Source organism: Engraulis encrasicolus, chromosome 8 (genome assembly GCF_034702125.1).
Source record: "Engraulis encrasicolus isolate BLACKSEA-1 chromosome 8, IST_EnEncr_1.0, whole genome shotgun sequence".
Classification (NCBI taxonomy): domain Eukaryota; kingdom Metazoa; phylum Chordata; class Actinopteri; order Clupeiformes; family Engraulidae; genus Engraulis; species Engraulis encrasicolus.
In genome coordinates, this window is record NC_085864.1 from 43,881,804 (window position 1) to 43,901,936 (window position 20,133).

The window sequence follows — 20,133 nt, forward strand, 5'->3', positions numbered from 1 at the left end:
AGAAAATCTACAAAGATGCATATGCACCAAAAAAAAAAAAAAAAAATCCAGATGCATCAGTCCAGACATACACAGGTTATGATGCACATTCAATTGGTACATTTAAAATGCAATGCAAATGCAACGTTTGTGTGAAAAGTTACGGTAGATAAATCATTTTGTGCATAAACAAGCTGTTCTACATGATGCCCAAGGACTGCAAAATCCTTTCCCAAGCACCGATGTATGGCTGAGGTCAAACGGGAGGCTCGGCTTTCCTTCGCTCACCTCAACGCTCCAAACGCAGTCGCTGTGGTAGAGGGCCGAGTAGACCTTCCCCACGTTCCTCAGATCCCGCAGGTCCCACGTGTACACGCTGTGGTCGCTGTACACGCACGTCAGGTGCTTAGCCACCGGGTCAAAGGTCAAGGCCAAGGTGTCAGGGTACTGAGCGTTGGGGTCGGAGGTGAACAAATGCCTGTGCAGATAATCAGAAATAAAAAAGGATATTGGCAACATTCATCACAATATTTGTGCAGAGGTTTGTGTGTGTGTGTGTGGGTCGGTGTGTTTTATTGTTTAATTGGTAGTTAAGTCATTCCAGTTGTACAGCTATACCAACACATAGAACTGGTGGAGAAAGCAAAATAAAAACAGTTGTGATGAACAGCTCCAACTTGCATTGCAAAAACAGGGAAGTGTAGAAATAGTGCAGTACAAAAGTGCAGAAATACGCTCCATTTTTTAAAAGTAAGACAATATAGTAATATAATACAGATACAATTCAAAAGGAACATTCAGTCCGTGACAAATCGCACCATAAAACCAAATTAAGATGGGGGAGTCACGGGCAGACCAAAATGGCTATGAGTCATACAATAAACTCTGAACGCTGAGGTCATGGTAAAATCAAAAACTCCTGGGTCTTAAAGGGGGCAGCATATCCTTTCACAAAAGCTGCAAAAAGACGTTTACTGCAGTGATCTCATTTCAGTAGAGGTTTTGTTTGTGTGATGATGATGTCACATATAGACACATGCATGCATTTCAAGCTTTCCTAACAAAAGAGAAGAGAGCATCAGCCAGAAATGCTTCAGAAATGTGACAATAATGGTGAGATGTGATGTAATGTGTGCCTGCAAGGGAGGTCACTGTGCCCGGGGTTATGTCCACTTCACGGCAGTGTGTGTGGGTGTTTGTAATGACTGGATAAATTCCATGGGCGGTATCCACTGAGAGACTATGTTTGTATACACGAGCATGTGAACTTTTGTGCTCTGTCCCCTTCAAAGCAGTAAAGTGTTTGTGTGTTCTCATTCCCTTGATTCATTAATGCACTAACACACCCAAATGTGTAAACTCTGAGGCAATGTGTTATCTAATGTCCACAACAAGGTGATGAACGAGTGTGTGCACACATGCTCACTTGTCTACTCCAACGCGGTGTGTGTGTCTGTGTGCCTTGGCTGCAGATTTTTTTTATGGTGCACAAATATGAGCCTGAGCCTCTGTGTGTGTGTGTGTGTGTGTGTGTGTGTGTGTGTGTGTGTGCGCGTGTGTGTGCGCGTGTGTGCGCGCGCGTGTGTGTGTGTGTGCCTGCTCACCCTGGCTGCAGGCCTTGTGTGATGTCCACCCCCAGGCGATGCGGTCGGTGCAGGGTGGTGATGTAGTGCAGGTCCTGCGGCCGGAACACTCGCACCATACCGTCCGCACAGCCGCAGAACACATACTGCTCCGTCACACACAGGCTACCCGCCGAGGAGGTCTGAGGGAGGGGGTGGCGAACGCCAGAGGCAAACAAGGAGAGAAGCAGAGAGGGAAGAGAGGGGGATACAGTGGAAAACAGCCAGAGAGGGCGATACAGAGAGAGAGAGAGAACACAAAAATCAAGTGTCGATCAAGTGTAATAAGTGCAAATAATTGCTTCAAAATTCAGTGAATTCTACGTTTTCAATACAGCACTGACAACCCCAAACCTCAAGGTTTAGGACCATTTCACATTTCACTAGACCCTAATCAGGAGCGAACGCATTTCTTTGCAACTTGATTGACTGGCCAGGCTATGCAAGATCCCACATCCAAACAGTCAATTTTGAACATTTCCAACATCTCATGCCGTGTTTATGGAAATGATAAGTTAACAACAGGCAAGTGAAGATACAATTATTAGACCACCCATTCCTTCATCAGTAGTGTACAGCCTCAGGAATGGGCACAAACACAACCCATTTCCCCAAGGGAGATGCTAAAGATGACAAGTTTGCCAGACAACATTTTCAAAGAGAGATGCAGTTGCGATTGCCAGGCTAGGTCTAGCCATTTTCCCACAGATGATAGAACACAACAAACTGCTCAAGAGTCAGCTGCTTTTGCGGGGGAAAATCATAAAAAGAAAAATGCACAACCACTGATGATGTCATGTCATAATGTTGCAGACACATGACTAGCATGGCATCCCCCTCAGGTACTCAACCTCATCCGCTGCTGCATCTGATTAGCTAGTGGCGTCCCAATTGCAATGTTGTAATCCTACATGACTTGGCAATAGGCAACACCTTAGGGCAATAATGGGCAATGTGCCTTTACAAACGGGCAGTGTGGACATGCTGTATGCTTCATAGCTAGCCTATGGAGGGCGATGAAGACAACACAAAATCTCCATTCAGCCTGCTCAAGTCAATCCACAGAATATTGGAGACTATTCTAAAACTGAAAACTCAAAAGCTGAAAGTAAAAAAACAGCCCAACAAACAAAAGCAGAAAAGAAATAAATACAATCTGATAATCTATGCTCTCTTTCCTGTCCTTTGCTGATGATTATAGAAGAAGTCCTGTGGCTGATCCCAGGTTGTGGGGTATATAGTATTCAAGAGGGAAGTAAAGACTGTCCTCTTTCCCCAACATTTACAACTCAAGTCAAGTGAAGTCAAGTGTACTTTGTCGTCAAAAATCTATGCAACAGGGTTAGCACAGAAGTTTGTAATTGCGTTTGACCAGTCTCCAATGTGCAGTTAAACGAAAACATATAAATATGACACTAAATGTAATATAATATATAGTCTAGTCCTGTGGTTGAGCCCAGGTTGTGGAGTATATGTATTAATAATAAATGTAATGTAATGTAATATATAGCATATTAATGTCTCTAAATGTCTATGTCCCACCTGTGTTAATATGTCTTGTACATGGTGAAACTGAAGACAAGTTTCCACACTTGAGGATAATAAAGATTCAGTCATTCATTCATTCATAGTAATGTGGTTGAGGCCAAGCTGTGGGGGATCCAGACGAGGGGGTCCGCTACCTGGCCTGTCATTTACTGTCGAGTGCCTTGTTTCCTACCCCAGGCAGGTTCCGACTAGGAGCGCTTGTTGCAGTCTGTCTTAGTGATGGAAAAATGTTTTTACGTAATTTAACTGTCCAAACATCTATATTTTAGGCTACTATATTGTGTCTGGATGCAATTTAATGCCGATCCTTTGGAAAATGAATGCCACATCTCGAAATTTCATGATTTTTAGAGCCTTAAATTGCAAGTTCTGTATTTAATGCTTCTTAATGCCCCGCGGGGACCCTGACAGTAGTATCAGAGAGAGTAGAGAGAGAGGTTCCATTGGCCCATTGTTTCCGGGTTCTACTAGGGGGAAATCCCCAGACCTAGGCAGACCTAAGGACTGTTCTATTCCTTGTAGGAGTATTATGACACACCCCTTTAGACAGACCGGAACCTGGTCACGTTAGGTGCCCATAGAAACCTATTATGTTGGCGTATCTCTATACTTAAAGAATCTCTGGTAGTATGGCATGCGTGGCTGGCTTGACTACCTTGAGCTCCACCCAGGACTCCAGGTTGCGGCTGCAGTTGAAGAGGCAGAGCAGGCCCTTGTGGGTGATGGCGTAGGTGCTGCTGGCCATGGCTCCGCGCCCGCACGCCAGCCCGCAGAACGTGCTGTTGCGGTGGTCCCCCAGCAACCCCGAACGGCCAATCAGGGGCACCGTGCTGTTCACCTGTGGGTGGGTGGGTGGGACCAATATGGCTGTTAAGTGATGATGATGATGATGATGAGTTTTAATTCAATATCTTTGCAGATGAGAATGACAAATATACAGTGATTGCTTGCCTTACATTAGATATTGAAACGGAAAATCTGCCCAAAGCTGCTTAACAGCAGGGAAACCAAACAAAAACACACAGGTATAACAAAGCAGGTATACCACAGCCTTTTTTCAAAACAAAAGCCCTTTCATGGGTATAATAAACAACACACCCTCCCATAGGCGAGACAACATAAACCTCTTAACAACAGACAAACTATTCAAACAAAACAAAACACCTTTCCGGCCCCCACCCAACCCAACCCAACCCATGAGACCGTAGTAGAGGAGAAATCGTGTTCATGGTGTTTTATGAAATCATTGCGGCATGTAAAAAAACTTTTGTGAATCTATTGAATGTATGTGTGCAATAATTTCTTTCGTGTTTTTTAAACAGTTTCAGAAACTTGCACTTTTTAAGATATTGTTTCAGCTGGTTCCATATTTGTAAGCCCCTGCATGTGACACTAAAGCTAGTACTTTTTTGTTTCTTTTTTTTGTGACTGACATCGCTATCAGCAGAGGTGTCAATCCCAGGTTCAGACAGTAAAAACAGAGCCATTCAATTTGATCCACACAGCTCTGAATCAACTGATAATAATGAGTACTAAAGACAGGTAGGCTGGCAACTCACTGAACACACCTATGCAAGGTGGCAGGGCTTGAACAAAAATACTGAATCAAACAAAGATATCGCAAACCACGCCCACTCAATGCAAAAGCGTGTGCTCAAGTTGGGTCTCCTAAGGGGGCGTTGTCCCCTACTTCTTCTTCCCTTTTCGTGGTGTTTGCGCAAGATGTGCGCTACCTTCATCTACAGCGCTAAGGGGACTTCATTTATTTTCAACCTCAGGACTCCAAAAGGTCTCCTAACCGAAGGTCTCCTAAAGGGGCGTTCACCCGACATAAAGTGGATACCGGAAAGGAAACAAAATGACGCTTCTTGGTTACATCCACTTTCTTTGGCTTGAGCTTTCTAAACTGGGTTTGATACCTCAAGTCAGTAGATGATGGCTACAAAAAGGCAGTTGGTGGTACATTACCCGTCTCTCTTTGGAAGCGTTCAGGTACCAGAATTTGACGTGTCTGTTGCCGGCGGTGACAAAGTAGCTGTTGTCCTCAGAAAAGGAGACCGACTGCACTTGACTGGAGACCTTATTGGATGCAATCACGACCCCTTTCTGCAGAGGTAAAAAACAACAACAAAACACCACATTGATGAGTGATGTTGTGCGATGATATGTGATTGTGTTATGCAAGCAGTATTAATAAACAATTATGTGACACTGACCAGATATTTATTGACACCAATACAACAAACTTGTGTCAAAACAGTCACATTTCCAAGAACAAGCAAAACCCTGCAATGGATGAATAAACAAAACAAAAAGAAAAAACTTGAGTGTGATAGATTTTCTACATTGTCTGACTACTTCAGAGACGCATAAACAATAAGGGAGATCGTTGTGGAAAACAAGGATAAGCAAAAGCAACACAATTGCCTTGTGCATGGCTATAACAGAATCAAACAAAAATAAAGAAGCTAACCAAGCTTTCACCTGTAGTGATTCACAGTCAATATAATACACAAAATGTCTTCCATTTTTTTTTGCACCAAATGTAAATACACAAATTAGTGGGAAACCGTACAACATTCTTATAAACTGAGATTTGGTTTCTATATTTGTATGTCAATGAACATGAGTGACCCTATAAAGCAGGGGTCAAGATCAAGAACCTATGGCTTTAGAGCCTCATGTGGCTCTTTTGGGAACTGTATCTGGCTCTTGGGAACTGTATCTTGTCAACCGTCCCTTGAAATGCAGACTCTTCCCATATTTATTAAAGTATGGGTTCTGTATTGATCTGAAACGAGACATGGTATCTTAAAATGTGTAAAAATGCAGGAAATTACATCTAAGAAATGCAAAATTTCCAGGGGGAGGAACCCCAGACCCTCCACCATACTGAAGTTGACAGTTGGCAACCTCATACTTATCTGTTATCAATAAAAGGGATAACTTGACAGTACTCTAAAATTGTTGGGCTTAATTGAAATACATGCTTTTAATTGTATTCAGTGTTTTCAAAATGGTATGGCTCTCACGAAAATTCCTTTTAAAAAATGTGGCTTTTATGGCTCTCTCCACCAAAAAGGTTCCTGACCCCTGCTACAAAGAAATGCAGCAACTTTGCAAAAGCTAATGGGGATCTAAGAAACAGCAACAAACAAACAAAATTGGCCATGACTGACATCACATGACCCACACACAGCTCCAGAGCACTCACCCTCCACTCCCACACGCTGACGGTCTGGTCGTACTGGTATCCCACGGAAACGATGTAGCTGCTGCTAGGGGAGAAGGCTACGCAGGCCACTCCGTACTTGTGGCACTGCACCTCCGCCACCTGCGCCCGCTCCGCCACCTCCCACACGCGCACGCACGGCATGTGCCCACTCTGGTAACAGGAGAGAGAGACAGGAGTGCATGTCAGAGAGGGAGAAGGACAGTACGAGAGATAGAGAGACTTGTTGATGTTCCTCCAACTTTTCATCTGAATGCTGCTCGTAATGGTTTTTTTTATTTATTTTAATTAATTCGTTTTTATAATTAAAAAGCAACATTAGGCCTCCCACAAGTGCAAACATGGCACATTATCACAGAGCATGTAAGAGAGGTAGTGTGTGTAAGAGAAACATGTACTCATTCTGCCACCTCCAACACACATGCACATGCTATCATTGCGAAGGCCATGTTGTGCATGTTGTGCAGTTTCATTTGTGATGAAAACCTCAAAAGTATCTTTTTTTTGGTGAAGCAACTTTAGAAATTATATTTACAACACAAAATCTGTATCTAGGTATACAGGGGACTTGGTCAATGTGGGAATTATAATTATGAAGAGCTGGGGGAAACCCTGACATCATCGCACACAGGGCATGAGAAGTGAAGAGTGTGCATGTCAGAGAGAGAGGGAGAGCGAGAGAGCGAGCGAGCGAGCGAGAGAGAGAGAGAGAGAAAGAGAAAGAGAGAGAGAGAGAGAGAGAGAGAGAGGAGAGCGAGAGAGAGAGAGAGGGAGAGCGAGAGAGCGAGCGAGCGAGCGAGAGAGAGAGAGAGAGAAAGAGAAAGAGAAGAGAAGATATAGCGAGAGCGCAAGTGAGGACAAGTCAGAGCAAGAGAGGACTACCCCATATGTCCCACAATGACATGTGCCCACTGACATCTCCATCTCTCCCCCCACTCAGAGACAGAATGTGTGTGAGAAATAGACACTAGATAGAGATATAAGCATACCAAGTGTGAGACAGAATGTAGCACTTAGACAAGTGTGATAGTGAGGGAGACAGATTCGGTCTCTCTCTCTCCCTCTGTGTGTGTGTGTGTGTGTGTGTGTGTGTGTGTGTGTGTGTGTGTGTGTGTGTGTGTACCTATCTATGATAGAATGTGGCACAGGCAGTCTGATGGCGAGACAGTGTTAGGACGAGACAGATTCTTGTGTGCAAGTGAGAAAGAGAGAGAGACATAGGGCCCTTCTCAAAACCTAGTGCAGTGCACTTCCAAGTGTATCAGCCTAATTAGTCACGCCCAGTGATTATATACTCTCTATTAGTCACACCCAGAGATTGGATATTCCGTAGAGTTCACCAAAGAGTATCCAATCACTGGGCGTGACTAATTGGGCTGAAACACTTGGAAGTGCACTGCACTAGGTTTTGAGAAGGGCCCAGTGTGTTCTTGTAACAGCGAGACATGACAAAATGTAGCGTCAGACAGCGTGACCAAAATAAGCACCTACAGTAGATAAAACCCCAGGGGAGGCCGAGAGGGGTGGCAGGGGCAGCTGTAGCTAAGGAACTCTTCAGGCCAAGACATGTTTAGGGCACTCCAGGGGTGAGTTTCTCAAAAGAGAAGTTGTTAGCCTGTTAGCAACTTCGGTAGTTGCCAATGGGAAAATGCATTGAAAACAACAAAGTAGCTAATGTAGTAAGCAACTTTGGTTTTGAGAAATTCACCCCAGACAAGTCATATGAGGCAAGGAGGTGCACACTCACAAAGGCACGGCACAAACACTCCTCAAGTCAATGCTGCTCTTTGTCAGCAGCAGGTTATGTAGGTCAGGAAAGAGGAGAGAAAGAAAAAAAAGCTGATGACACATCATCTGTTTATTCCCGCACATCAGCTGTGAAAAACGCTTTGTTTATTTCAGTAGCCCAGCTGAGCTGGAGGTGGGGTAAAAAAAAAAATCCTTGGTCCTCGCACTTCAGTTACCAAAGCGTATCAGCCCTACGGCCTTCATCAGACTGTGAGGGCCTGATAAAGGCTGTAAGAATGATACGCATTGGTGATTTTAATTAAATAAGATTGCCATAGATAGACGTCAGACATGTTTGTTCAACAACTTATAAGTTAAATCCTGATTTTTCCTTCCTGCTTCCTGCAATCGCGTCAGATCAAACAAAGTCCAGACCATGAATACGAAATGGAAATGGTAGTATTATGGGATGGTCAGGACCAGGCTACTTCTGGTAGGCCGAGCTCAGTTTGTAGTACAGGCCCCAGTCAACAGAATGTGTTAAGTCTCACACATACAAGCACTAATTCACACGGATATGCACGCAACATCCATGCGTTTAAGACCTGCAAAGAGGCTTTGCACATTTCCTACTCTGCAACAGGATTATGAGCAGATTACAAATAGGAACTTGTCTCACTTGTCACACAAGCATAGCAACAAACGCAAACAGACAGCCTCGGGAGCCCCCACGCTGTGTGTGTGTGTGTGAGTGTGTGTGTCCCACCACATAATTATATGTTGTCCCCATCTCCAAGCATTGCATGTTGTCATCTCCTCTGTTGTAAGTGGCTTTGAATAAACATTTCTGCTAAATGCGATGCAAGGTAACATGATGCCTGGGTGCTGGTACATCATCTGCGTGTGTGTTTTCAAAAAGCTCCACAAGGTTGGTAGAACAACTTCCCCTGCCGCCAGCCTCGCACGTCATGGCAACTGCTGCAAACCACAGCGGAACAACAACTGGTAGCCTAGCGCTGCCAGGCAGCACACAACTGTGAGCCTAGACTAGGCCTGTGCCCAAAGCAGGCGGCATCCCTTCCTCCTCTCCTTTTCTCTGCCAATAACACACAAGGTAAAAGACACAACCATGGTGATGACAGACACATGTACATGTGTCAAGCTATGGACCATCAATCACAGATAATCCAAAAGTATATGTTCGTTTGTCTGCCTTCCTTGTCTGGTGTTAAGTTACATTACTAATGAGAAATCAAACGATAAAAAATTGCATTCTAAAAAGAATGTTTCTGAAAAACATGGGGTCATCGCCCATAAAAGAAAAAAAAAAAAAACTAGGAGGGTTTAGTAAATATCCTGATCTTGTTCTGTTTTTCCCCTTCTCCTCCGCCACCACCCTCCTCATCTGGAGACTTTTGGGAATGATTCCAAGGCCTTACCTCACCAGTGACCAGATATTTTCCATCCGGAGAGAAGGCCAAGGCAGAGAAGGTTTTCCTGGGTTACACACACCCACATACACACACACACACACACACACACACACACACACACACACACACACACACCCACATACACACACACACACACACACACAGAGTAATATTAAAGGGCGCAATCCAACATCTGGAGGTAAAAATAGCCAAGGTAGTCATTCATTCTGTGCAGACATTTCAAAATATAGTGCCACCACACATGGGAAGGCCTGGGAGAATCTAAATATTGCTCTTTGTGTGACAAGGGGAGAGTACAGCAGTGAATTCTGTGCGATGGTTGCCAAGATTATCCTCCCCTATAACTTGATAGTGGGCAACACGCTGTGTGTGTGTGTGTGTGTGTGTGTGTGTGTGACCAGGCAAATTGCACATGTAACATCCAGGCATGCCTTCAGTGTGTGTGCGTGTGTGTGTGCCAATTGCACATGCAACATCATCCAGACATGGCTCCAGAAGCTTACCTAGATGTGTTGAGAATATGAGTTTGTTTGTTCTTCTTTGGGTGCAGGATGACAACCACACACCTGTGGTTCAAATCAAGCAAAATAGACACATCAACAACAACAAAAAAGAAAGATGACATTGTACTTAAGCCCTCACATATTGTATTCCATTTTTTGAAACTGGCGTTTTGGTGAAAGTGTGTCGTTACCCCGCTGTGTAGGCGACCAGGCCAGTATTGGGGTCACAGGCCAGACCACTGCTGTTGCTTGTAGTAATGCCAAGAACTTTCTCCAGGACCACCTAAAATGACAGATGAACAGCTGGCACAATCTGCTTTGCAAAACATGCTGAAATGACAATGTATTAAGGCCGATCCACACAGATAAGGGAACGACAAGATGCAGTTATCCAACGCCTGAAATACTAGCTGACATCCAGATCTCAGTTCGTTTGATGCCTGGTTAATTGAGTCCGTTATCCGAGTCAAAAGCATGAGTGCAACACCAAAAGGGATGGTCCACAGTCCACACACAACAACCAAGTAAGTTGTTAAAGAAGCCAGGACAAAGCCATGGGCGATGGTTATACCGCGCCAGAAGTTATTTCACTGGAATAACATTTTGGCTGGGTCTGTCAAAATCTCTGCACAGTGCACACTTCAGCCTGGGTTTGGATACAGTTGAGGGACTGACATGTTGACTGAACAACAAGTTATCACGTTCATCTAGCAATAAAAGAAAGTTGAAGAACTAGTTAAAACTATTTTGCGTTTACGAAACTCCGATTCCACCACAACCTTGTCAAGGCAACCACATGAGTTTGACTGCCTTGTCATCTTGCCTTTTAAGTGCTGTGATCTTGGAAACAATCCAAGATTACGTACCTTATTGTGTATGTTTCTTTTCTGTGACTGGCGAGTTTTCCTTCGCACATTTGTAACGTTGACATTTGACGGGTTGCCACTGCTGTTTGTTTTCTTCCCCGCACAGGTAAACGCTTGAAAACCTCCAAGCTGCCCTGTTTCCGCCATGGTGTGGACGTGTTGGGGTGTCTGCGTGCAGACACAAACAAGACCAAAGTTCGTAGCTCCTAGTTTATCCAACGATAGCTGGCGGTGGTTTCACCCTCTCCCTCTTTTCCGGCTAAACAAACTATGATTCCTTCAGAAGAAACACGAGGTTGCATTTGCTTGTCGTTTTCCAAGGCGATGTATCAAAAGCTAGCCGTCCGACTTGCCAGCAGATAGCAGTTAGCTGCCATGAACACAAAGCATTTCGACAACTGAAAAGTCGCCAGTGAAGTCTTCAATAACTGTGCTAGCGCAAAAGGCAACGCTATATCCAAACGGCGAGGACAAGATGATAGGTTAGTATGCAGGCAGATGAACCGATAGAAAGTGAAGCCAATAGCAACTTCAACCACTTCCTCGCTTCTTCTTCATAAAACTTTGGTAAAAATACTACGGAAAGTCTAGGGCCGATTGAACTTCACCAGCTGACGGGGACGTTCCAAAAGCGGTACACATTTTCAAACATACACCGCCCCTTGTGATTGCGTGGTTTCTGCATGATCGCCGAAATCCCTCCTCCATGCAACATTCTCATTGGACGAATTTCAGGGATTGGCAACAGCTGTAAAGTCGGTTGATGAGGTCAAACCAGTGCGTTTGCGTTACAATTAATCAGTAAATATTTCAGTCAAGAACATGCTTTTCCCACATATATTGACCACTCACTGAAAACACATGTTAGGTGCCAGGGGGGATATATATTCTTTATTTGAGCAAAATTAATATTATCCATGATAACTCACCATCCCCCAAAACAAAATAGAGTACAAAATACGTGAAATTACATAAAATGTTTCACTCTCGTCGTATGGAAAATATTCTTTCAACAGCAGGGGTAAAAAGAGTGGAAAAAATACTTTAGTAACATATGCCTGTGCACAATTTATTTCCACAATTTACTCATTAATATATTTATTTGCAAAAATAAAACAAAAAAGGCTAGTGCAAGTCTGGAAAAAGGTAGGCCTATCACAGGGAATATGTGCACAATGCCACCACAAAACGGAATCTTTAGATTGAGGGATCTTTAGAAAGGGATTTGAACAGGTCAATACATAGCTACTAATGAATTGCACCAAAACTATAAATACACAACAGTCAGTGTATAATACATAGTGTTTCCATCCATCTTTACATCATGATTGTTGAGGTTTAGTGCACTGAAGGGTACAAAACTATGCCAGTGTCAGGGTACAAAACTATGCCAGTGTCGGATCACAAAAGACGGCCAACTTCTCTGTGGTCGGTCTTGGGCTGGGCGTAAAGGTAGGTTGTGTTGCCATCACCGTAGATGATTGCTACCGTCTCACCTTCTTCAGTTACTGTTGACGTCTCCAGGTAAGCCTGTAACAAACAAAACAAAAAACAAAAATGTATTAGTCACGGATGAAATGTGCATGTGTAATCATTGTTTATCTTGTCTGCTCATGGTAAGTGAGGTGAATTGTCATTTTGTTAAATAGTCTATGATATTCAATATAGTTTTTAAGTCATGCTTTCCCCGAAAGGGTTTTAAAAAAAAAAAACTCTCTGTGATGCTTCCACCTGGATCACCTAAACCCTCAGTTGAGTAAATTGTGCAATATCTCTTTAGGCTAATTGCATGTCAAGAGGAGAGCATCATCTCCAAGAGGGAATTTAGAAAAGAAAGCTGACCGCCCCAGAATATGAGTTTTGAGATTATTATCATTATTACTACATTAACAGGAAGCTGGCTCCATTTAAAAACTGCTTTCTGATATGAAAATTTGAAAGGGTGCAAATTCACATTTTGTACTGGTCTACAGTTAATATTTTTCCACACAATCACTTTTCCAATCTTTGGAATTGTAATCTTTCCCATTTTTGCACCTAGTTTTTATGATGCAAATGGATCATATTTTTACTTTCTTGAAATAAAAGAAAAGAAACGTCACAAAAGAAAAAAACAGAGACATTTAGCATGAGGCTCCGGCAGCATCAGTTTTCCAGCACTCTGGCCGTACTCCCATCGTTCATTTTTAGGTGGCATGTGATGTAAGTTTGACTTATTGTGTAATGAAAAAGTTTTATTGTGTAAACAGGCTAATTCTGACTGCTCACTGCTTACTATGCCTCAAACGGTCCTTCGAGGATTCATAGAAGTCAAAAGTGCACTCATATTACACTTGTGAAGTTAACACATACTGCTTTCTACTTTCTACTACTACGGCCAGTCCTGGCACCTTTGGCATCCTCTCAGCATTCCAGCCCTGACGCTACCCCACACAGGTGTGTTTGTAGGACAGGACATGGCTGAGATATGCATGATTCCACGACATCAGCATGAATTGGTCTGTATTCACCCTCTCCAGCAGTTACATCTCCTCGTCGCTGACCAGGGTGGTGAAGAGCACACTAAATATCAGGCTTGGAGGGCGCTGTGGCGCAGCGTGCTAAGCCCCCCACAGTTGGGCTTACATTGCCCACAGGGACCCCGGTTCGAGTCCGGCCAGGGTCATTTGCCGGCCCTGCCCCATCTCTCTCTCCCAGTCATTTCCTGTCTACTCTTACACTGTCCTGTAATAATTAAGGCCAGAAAGCCCCCAAAAATACTTAAAAAAATAAAATAATAATAATAATAAATAACCATGAGGCTTCAACTATGGACACTAACATGCCTTCGGGACGCATGACTCAATAATGTGTTGGTAGTTGGCATTACACCAAAGCACAAGCGAAGACTTTCAATATGGGAACTATGACTAATGGTTCTACATGTCACCAATGCAACAAAGTGGGATCGATTCTAGTCTACTAAATGGGCATAACCTTTTTTACATTTTACCCATTACTTCCTTTCATTCTGAACCATGGCTAGTCTCCAAAAGGAACATGTCAGGTCATAGACACACAGCTCATAAACCTGGAACACATTAAATAACCATGAGGCCTCTACAAGGGACACTAAAATTGCCTAGGTGGATTTTTACCCTCTCCAAGAGCTGCAGCATCTCCTAGTTGACCTTGACGAGGTTGGTCTGACAGAGCTGGAGAACACACCTGTGCGTGTGTGTGTGTGTGTGTGTGTGTGTGTGTGTGTGTGTGTGTGTGTGTGGTGTGTGTGTGTGTGTGTGTGTATTATTTGTACCCTCTCCAAGAGCTGCAGCCTCTCCTCGTTGACCAGGCTGGTCTGACGGAGTTGAAGAACTCATTGAAAAACCATGAGGCCGCTACGAAAACACCCGAGGTCGCTTGTGTGCGAGTGTGTGTGTGTGTGTGTGTGTGCACTGTATATCCAAGAGCTGCAGCCTCTCCTCCTTGACCAGGTTGGTCTGGCGGAGCTGGAGAACACACCTGTGTGTGTGTGTGTGTGTGTGTGTGTGTGTGTGTAGTACCCTCTCCAGTAGCTGCAGCCTCTAATCGTTGACCAGGTTGGTCTGGCGGAGCTGGAGAATACAACTCTGTGTGTGTGTGTGTGTGTGTGTGTGTGTGTGTGTGTGTGTGTGTGTGTGTGTGTGTGTGTGTGTGTGTGTGTGTGTGTTTACCCTCTCCAGTAGCTGCAGCCTCTCCTCGTTGACCAGGTTGGTCTGGCGGACACACCTGTGTGTCTGTGTGTGTGTGTGTGTGTGTGTGTGTGTGTGTGTGTGTGTGTGTGTGTGTGTGTGTGTGTGTGTGTGTGTGTATTATTTGTAATACCCTCTCCAGTAGCTGCAGCCTCTCCTCGTTGACCAGGTTGGTCTGGCGCAGTTGGAGAACACGCCTGTGTGTGTGTGTGTGTGTGTGTGTGTGTGTGTGTGTGTGTGTGTGTGTGTGTGTGTGTGTGTGTGTGTATATATGTGTGTGTGTGCATTTGTAGTACCCTCTCCAGTAGCTGCAGCCTCTCCTCGTTGACCAGGTTGGTCTGCCGCAGCTGGCCCACGGTGGTCTCCAGGCCCTGCAACTTGTCCAGGTGCCGCCGGTGCCTCTGCTGCAGCACCTTCACCTTCTTCTGCAGCTCCAGCACGATGGCCTCCAGCTGCTCCTTGCTCAGGTTGTTCTTGTGGTAGCTGACGTTGAAGACAGGACAGCAGAACAAGCAAAAATAAGTATAAATAATTAAAGTATAAATAATTCAAAAATAAGAATTAATAGCTCATTATTACACAGACAGGTGAAAAAAATCCTCCAAAAGCCATCTGTATATAATGCATAAAAATAGTTCTTAAAAAAACAAGCAAATTCACAGGTCATTACATCAGTACACTTACACCATGTAAGCAGATATTTTTTCTCCTACGCGACTAGGAGAATTGTGGTTGGACACTTTAGTCATATATGAATGTGTGGGAAAACGTAAGGGTGGGACATTGACCTGCAAAGAACCTCTTATGTTAAAGGGACAGTTTGGTCAATTTCAACATGCAGTTGTATTGCTCACGCTACCCTTGACTTTTCAGTACCTGGTGATGCCACATTTTTTCGGCTCAGCCCTTTCCGAGATATGAGCTAATGGGGGCAGCGTTTGTTTACATTTTTAAAAAATGAAACATAGGCCAAGTCCAAATATTTTCCCAAAAGGTACTGCTGTTTGCTAGTTGTCTGCTGATGTTTTATAACCTTTTGGATGTTTTTGGGAATAAATAAAAATGTTTTTTTGAAATGTAAACAAAGAGCTGCCCCCATTACAATGACCAGGATCTCGGAAACGGCTGAAGAAGAAGAAAAAAAATCTCAGGCACTGACAAGTCCAGGGTAGTGTGAGCATTACAACTGCATGTTGAAATTGACCAAACTATCCCTTTAAGACCAACTCCCTAACCAGTAGGCCACGACTATCTAATCATGTAAAATAAACTAATATACATATACATAAAGTATGCAACATAAGTTAATGGACATGCACATATATATACATAAATGTTTTAACAGGAAGAGGTTATATTAAGTGACAAGTTACATAAAAAATTGAACTTTTTACGTCGTTAACAAGATATTCTCTCATTTTTTATCTCAGTTATGAAGACTTGACTTGACTTGATGACACTTTGATCTAATAGTCATAGCTCTTCGCCAGGCAGAGCAGTGGTTACCAATCCTTTTTTTCAGTTACCTACCGGTGTTCTTCTAGGCGTTTCCCTTGCAGCTCCACACAGTTCTCCGAGAGCTCGTCCCCGTCCTCGTCTCGCCTCTTGTCCTCCAGCCGTTCCAGCGTGAGGATGAGCGAGTCGGCGGGCGTGGCCGTGGGCGTGGGCGTGGGGGGCACGTGCTTGGACACGATGGGCACGGTGGAAACGATGGGCCGGGAGCCCAGCACCGAGGACGACAGCACCGTGTCCGGGGAGATGTTGACCAGCGCGGTTGGGCCCGTGGGCAGCACGTTGGGGATTGTCTCGAAGTACGCGATGAGCGGAACACCAACGCCAGGCTCCTCTTCCTCAATGCCATTTTCGTCATCCTCCTCCTCCTCATCTTCTTCTTCTAATTCATCATCTTCATCGTTGAGGTCTTCCTCTGCTGCATGATGCTCCACCACCTCGGCTTCGATCACCTCGCCCAACTCTTCCACCTCCACAGTGTACATATTGTCAATTGTGATTGTGTTGGGGTCCAGAGAGACCTGGCAACCTGGAGCAGCGGATGCTACCGACGCTGGTCCTGGTCTCTGGCCCTCGCCCATCATATCTGCTCCTATCCTCCCAGGCCCCACAGCCTCTCCTCCTGGCGGAGCCTCCATGACCACCACCACCTCCCTGGGCTCGTCCCCCTCCCCGGCCGCTCCCAAAGGCCCGGTGGTCACGGTCGGCCGGAGAGTGACGGGAAAGTCCCCGCTCAGACCCGGAGACGCCTCCAGCACAGGGCCAGCGAGGGCGCTGCTCTGGATGTTCCTGGCGTCCAGCTGCAACACTGGCTGGGCGGGGGTGACCGAGATGGTGTACACCTGCACCGTGTTCACGGAGGTGTCTGGGCCTGGGCAAGCAATGCTCAGGGACTCGGCATGTGACGCAGGGTCCTGTGGAGTGGGTTTCTCAACACCACCACTGCTACGCTTGCGCTTGGCTCGACGCTCAAAGTGGTCCACTCCTTTCCGTTTCTGAAAAATATTAGAAAATGTTTGGAGTACATTGTTTGTGTAAAACAATGTTTATAAGCACAGAACATGTTTGAAATTATAATAGCAGCTGTATCTTTCATAGAGGTAAATACAAACAACCAAAAACACAATATAGTAGGCCTACTTATTAAACTTGAATGTTTAATATACTGGTACACGTATTATTGCGCATAACTTTTGTAGAGATGTTTAACTTACTGCTTTGTTGTCAGACAAATCAAAGATGGTCGGGACAGCGGTGTTGTCCAGGTATCGAATGCCCCAGCGCACGGTAAAACAAGATGGCAAAAAGTGCTCGTGACAGAGGTACTGATGCCTTGACGGGGTCCAGTCCTCGCGATCCATGTTCTTCAACCAATTTTGCAACCTGGCCGGGTCTTGTAAAGGAAACCTGCAAACACAGAGGTTTTCATTTCCACGTTACACCGCGAGGCAACAAAGTTTCAAGCTGCCAGTCAGCTAAAGCAAGCAGGAACATGTTGGCTACATCGATCCAAACATAAACCGGAGTGTACAACGTAAGCATGTTTCGCCAAATGGCTACTCTTGAATGACTCGTCATCTGTCCCAGACGTCGTCATCTTTGATTGTTCCGTTCAAACATACAGTGCGATAAAAGCTAAAGGACACGCGACTACGCTAACCTAACACTACAACCTTCAGCATGCAGACACGTGGCTAAGTACGATTCTGTAAACAATCGCTATGCACGCCACGCCACACTGCCCACGGGTCACCTAAGGATAAAGACAGGCTTTGGAACACATGCCAAGCGATATCAAGCGAAATGCACAACAATGCCATTGAGCATTGACAAACAACCAAGTCTTCCCTTAATTCCACGATATTGTCAGTAACCCCCTCGTTGTAGCACTATCAGTGCTAACAGGCTAATGAGCTAGCAACTGTAAACACACATGGAAAGTAGTCACGTTTCAGCTGGCAATATGAATGTGTCCTTACTTGTAGAAACTCTTTTTCTCTGTCGAGGTATTTCCAGAATCATTCTTGCAGTTTAGCGCAGAACAATATTTTGTCATTGTGCGAAAGCGTCCAAGGGCTCAAGGAGACAAGACACTGTTGCCTGTCACATCAGCTGATGACAAGTCATACTACAGTGACAGGGCAAACAAACTTCCCGTGTGAGCATGACGTAGAAATGTCGTCTCCGCCTACAAAGGGGAGTGGAAGGGGGCCCGACAGCGCCTCCCTAAGTTACGGCCTAGAAGTGCAATGACACTGAAGTCAAAACTCCCCTTGAGGCCTCCCTTTCCAGTTGTAACTGAGGTTATCATAAAGTAGCCTGGCTAATAATACAGTCTCCCCATGATATGGCAGCCACCAAGCGTTATAATGTTTTTAAGTGAACTTCATAGCCAATGTGCAAAAACACATTTTGAAAAGTAAAAGTAGCCTAAATAAAAAGTTGTAGGCTACCCATTCTTCCTCCCAGGTGGTTGGCTGTTTTTTCTTTCTATGATATATCTTACAGTAGGCTATGTTTTCTTTTTGTTTGTTTGCTTTTTTTTTTTTTTTTAATCTGAATCAGCTTTATTAGCCAAGTAGGCCTATAATTGCATATAAAAATGTCCTTCAGTGAGTATTACAACTCTCTGAACATAGATGATGTAGACCTATAGTAGGCCTATAGCTACTGAGGGAGTGCAAAAATTGCAATAGCCCTAAATATTTTACTATTAGATACATAGTCTGGTCTTGTCAAGTCGCCTCGGATGTCTGTGAGAATAACTGGAGCCACGCCAAAGACAATTCTCTGTTTCATGTGTAACAGACAATAACGTTTTATCTACAGCGCTGTTCAGGAGAGAGACTGCAATGAAAGAGGAGCTGTACTTTGCACAGGAATCACAGAGGGGAGGAGGTTGAAAAGAGGTGGCTTTGTGTGGGGTATGTGAGTTCAGTATTTGTTGATGATGTTTACTGCAATGGGTTGGTTCTCTGAGCCTCTACCTCAGGGGTGGGAAGCCTTTTTCATTTGAGGTGCCACTTAAAATGTTATTAAGTCCTCCAAGGGACATAATATGAACACAAACCAGGATTTCCCCCTGCACTTTAGGCCTATATTTAAGCCAGATAACTTACAACAGACCCCACATTCACTAGGTCCCATGAAAATATAACTTAATTGTATTGCGATTGTCATTTTTAACATTCCTTTACAAAACATGTTATGTTTCATGTGAAACTGCATAACATTAAAATTATGTCATGGGTCAGATAAAATGACCTCAAGTGCCGTAAATGGCCCTCCAGGGATAGGTTCTCCACCACTGCTCTACCTGATCCAGCCAGAGGGGGGCACCAATGCTCTGTTCAGCTGCCCTGCCACCGTGTGTTGAAGTCAGTTTCTGTATAGTAACCAGACAGTGGTAGATGTGCAGACTCAGAACAAGGTAGTTATTAATTATTATAAGCATGTTTATTATTAATAATGTGAAGATTCGATAAATCATTAGATGGTCACTAGATGGTCCGCCATTTTGAATTTTCAGAAATAGCCATTTTTCGCTGCAAAAATGACTGTACTTGGGCCATAGAAAATATTAGTTATTAACTTTGTAAACTTCGATGAAAAGATCAAATTTGGCAATAGGCAGCCCCGTTTCAATGACCAGCATAGTTGCAGTACCTTTTTTGACCATTTCCTGCACAGTGTACCTTTAAAGGGCCCATATCATGAAATTGGTCTGCCAACTTCACCCAACTCTCTTCACCCAACTCGTCTTCATTGCCTTCAGTGTTGTGTTCACAGTCATGCATCGCACATTGGTAAAAATTACTGGAGGAACCATTCACAATTTTCTTCTACTTTTACCTCAGTCAGTACGTAATTCATTACAGGAGGTAACTGTAGATGCTGGCCACCTTTGAGTCAGTTTCAAGATTGCCATCCGCAGAAGAAACTGCAGAATACCCAGCTTTCCCACCTGCATCATTGAGCA

The 20,133-nt window shown here is 44.3% G+C and overlaps 2 protein-coding genes across 4 annotated transcripts in view; both read right to left on the bottom strand.

The window, feature by feature from the left end:
• wdr62 (WD repeat domain 62) overlaps nucleotides 1-11,694 on the bottom strand; it is a 36,734-nt gene extending 25,040 nt beyond the window's left edge. For all 3 annotated transcript variants that reach the window (XM_063205775.1, XM_063205776.1, XM_063205774.1), the window contains exons 1-9: nucleotides 10,933-11,694; nucleotides 10,258-10,349; nucleotides 10,067-10,129; nucleotides 9,549-9,606; nucleotides 6,364-6,534; nucleotides 5,118-5,255; nucleotides 3,805-3,987; nucleotides 1,584-1,744; nucleotides 268-457 (exon numbers count right to left, since the gene is read on the bottom strand). In XM_063205775.1, coding sequence (XP_063061845.1) covers nucleotides 268-457; nucleotides 1,584-1,744; nucleotides 3,805-3,987; nucleotides 5,118-5,255; nucleotides 6,364-6,534; nucleotides 9,549-9,606; nucleotides 10,067-10,129; nucleotides 10,258-10,349; nucleotides 10,933-11,079 — 1,203 coding nt within the window. In that variant the 5' untranslated portion in view covers nucleotides 11,080-11,694. The remainder of the gene's footprint in view (nucleotides 1-267; nucleotides 458-1,583; nucleotides 1,745-3,804; nucleotides 3,988-5,117; nucleotides 5,256-6,363; nucleotides 6,535-9,548; nucleotides 9,607-10,066; nucleotides 10,130-10,257; nucleotides 10,350-10,932) is intronic.
• A 102-nt stretch (nucleotides 11,695-11,796) lies between these two features.
• Nucleotides 11,797-18,299, bottom strand: LOC134454648 (THAP domain-containing protein 5-like). Its single transcript, XM_063205777.1, has 5 exons — nucleotides 18,134-18,299; nucleotides 17,369-17,561; nucleotides 16,173-17,149; nucleotides 14,939-15,125; nucleotides 11,797-12,462 (listed from the first exon to the last, which is right to left on the bottom strand). Exons 1-5 carry the CDS (start codon nucleotides 18,208-18,210, stop codon nucleotides 12,334-12,336), a joined length of 1,563 nt encoding a protein of 520 aa, XP_063061847.1. The 5' UTR covers nucleotides 18,211-18,299; the 3' UTR covers nucleotides 11,797-12,333.
• Between the last annotated feature and the right edge of the window lie 1,834 nt (nucleotides 18,300-20,133).

Bases quoted from the DNA above. Each gene is read 5' to 3' on its own strand.
- LOC134454648 (XM_063205777.1), bottom strand. From the start codon at position 18,210: ATGACAAAATATTGTTCTGCGCTAAACTGCAAGAATGATTCTGGAAAT. The intron at 17,150-17,368 runs GTAAGTTAAACA...AATATTTTTCAG, and splicing joins ATTTGTCTGACAACAAAGCA to AAACGGAAAGGAGTGGACCA. The intron at 15,126-16,172 runs GTAGGTAACTGA...CTTCAACGTCAG, and splicing joins AAACGCCTAGAAGAACACCG to CTACCACAAGAACAACCTGA.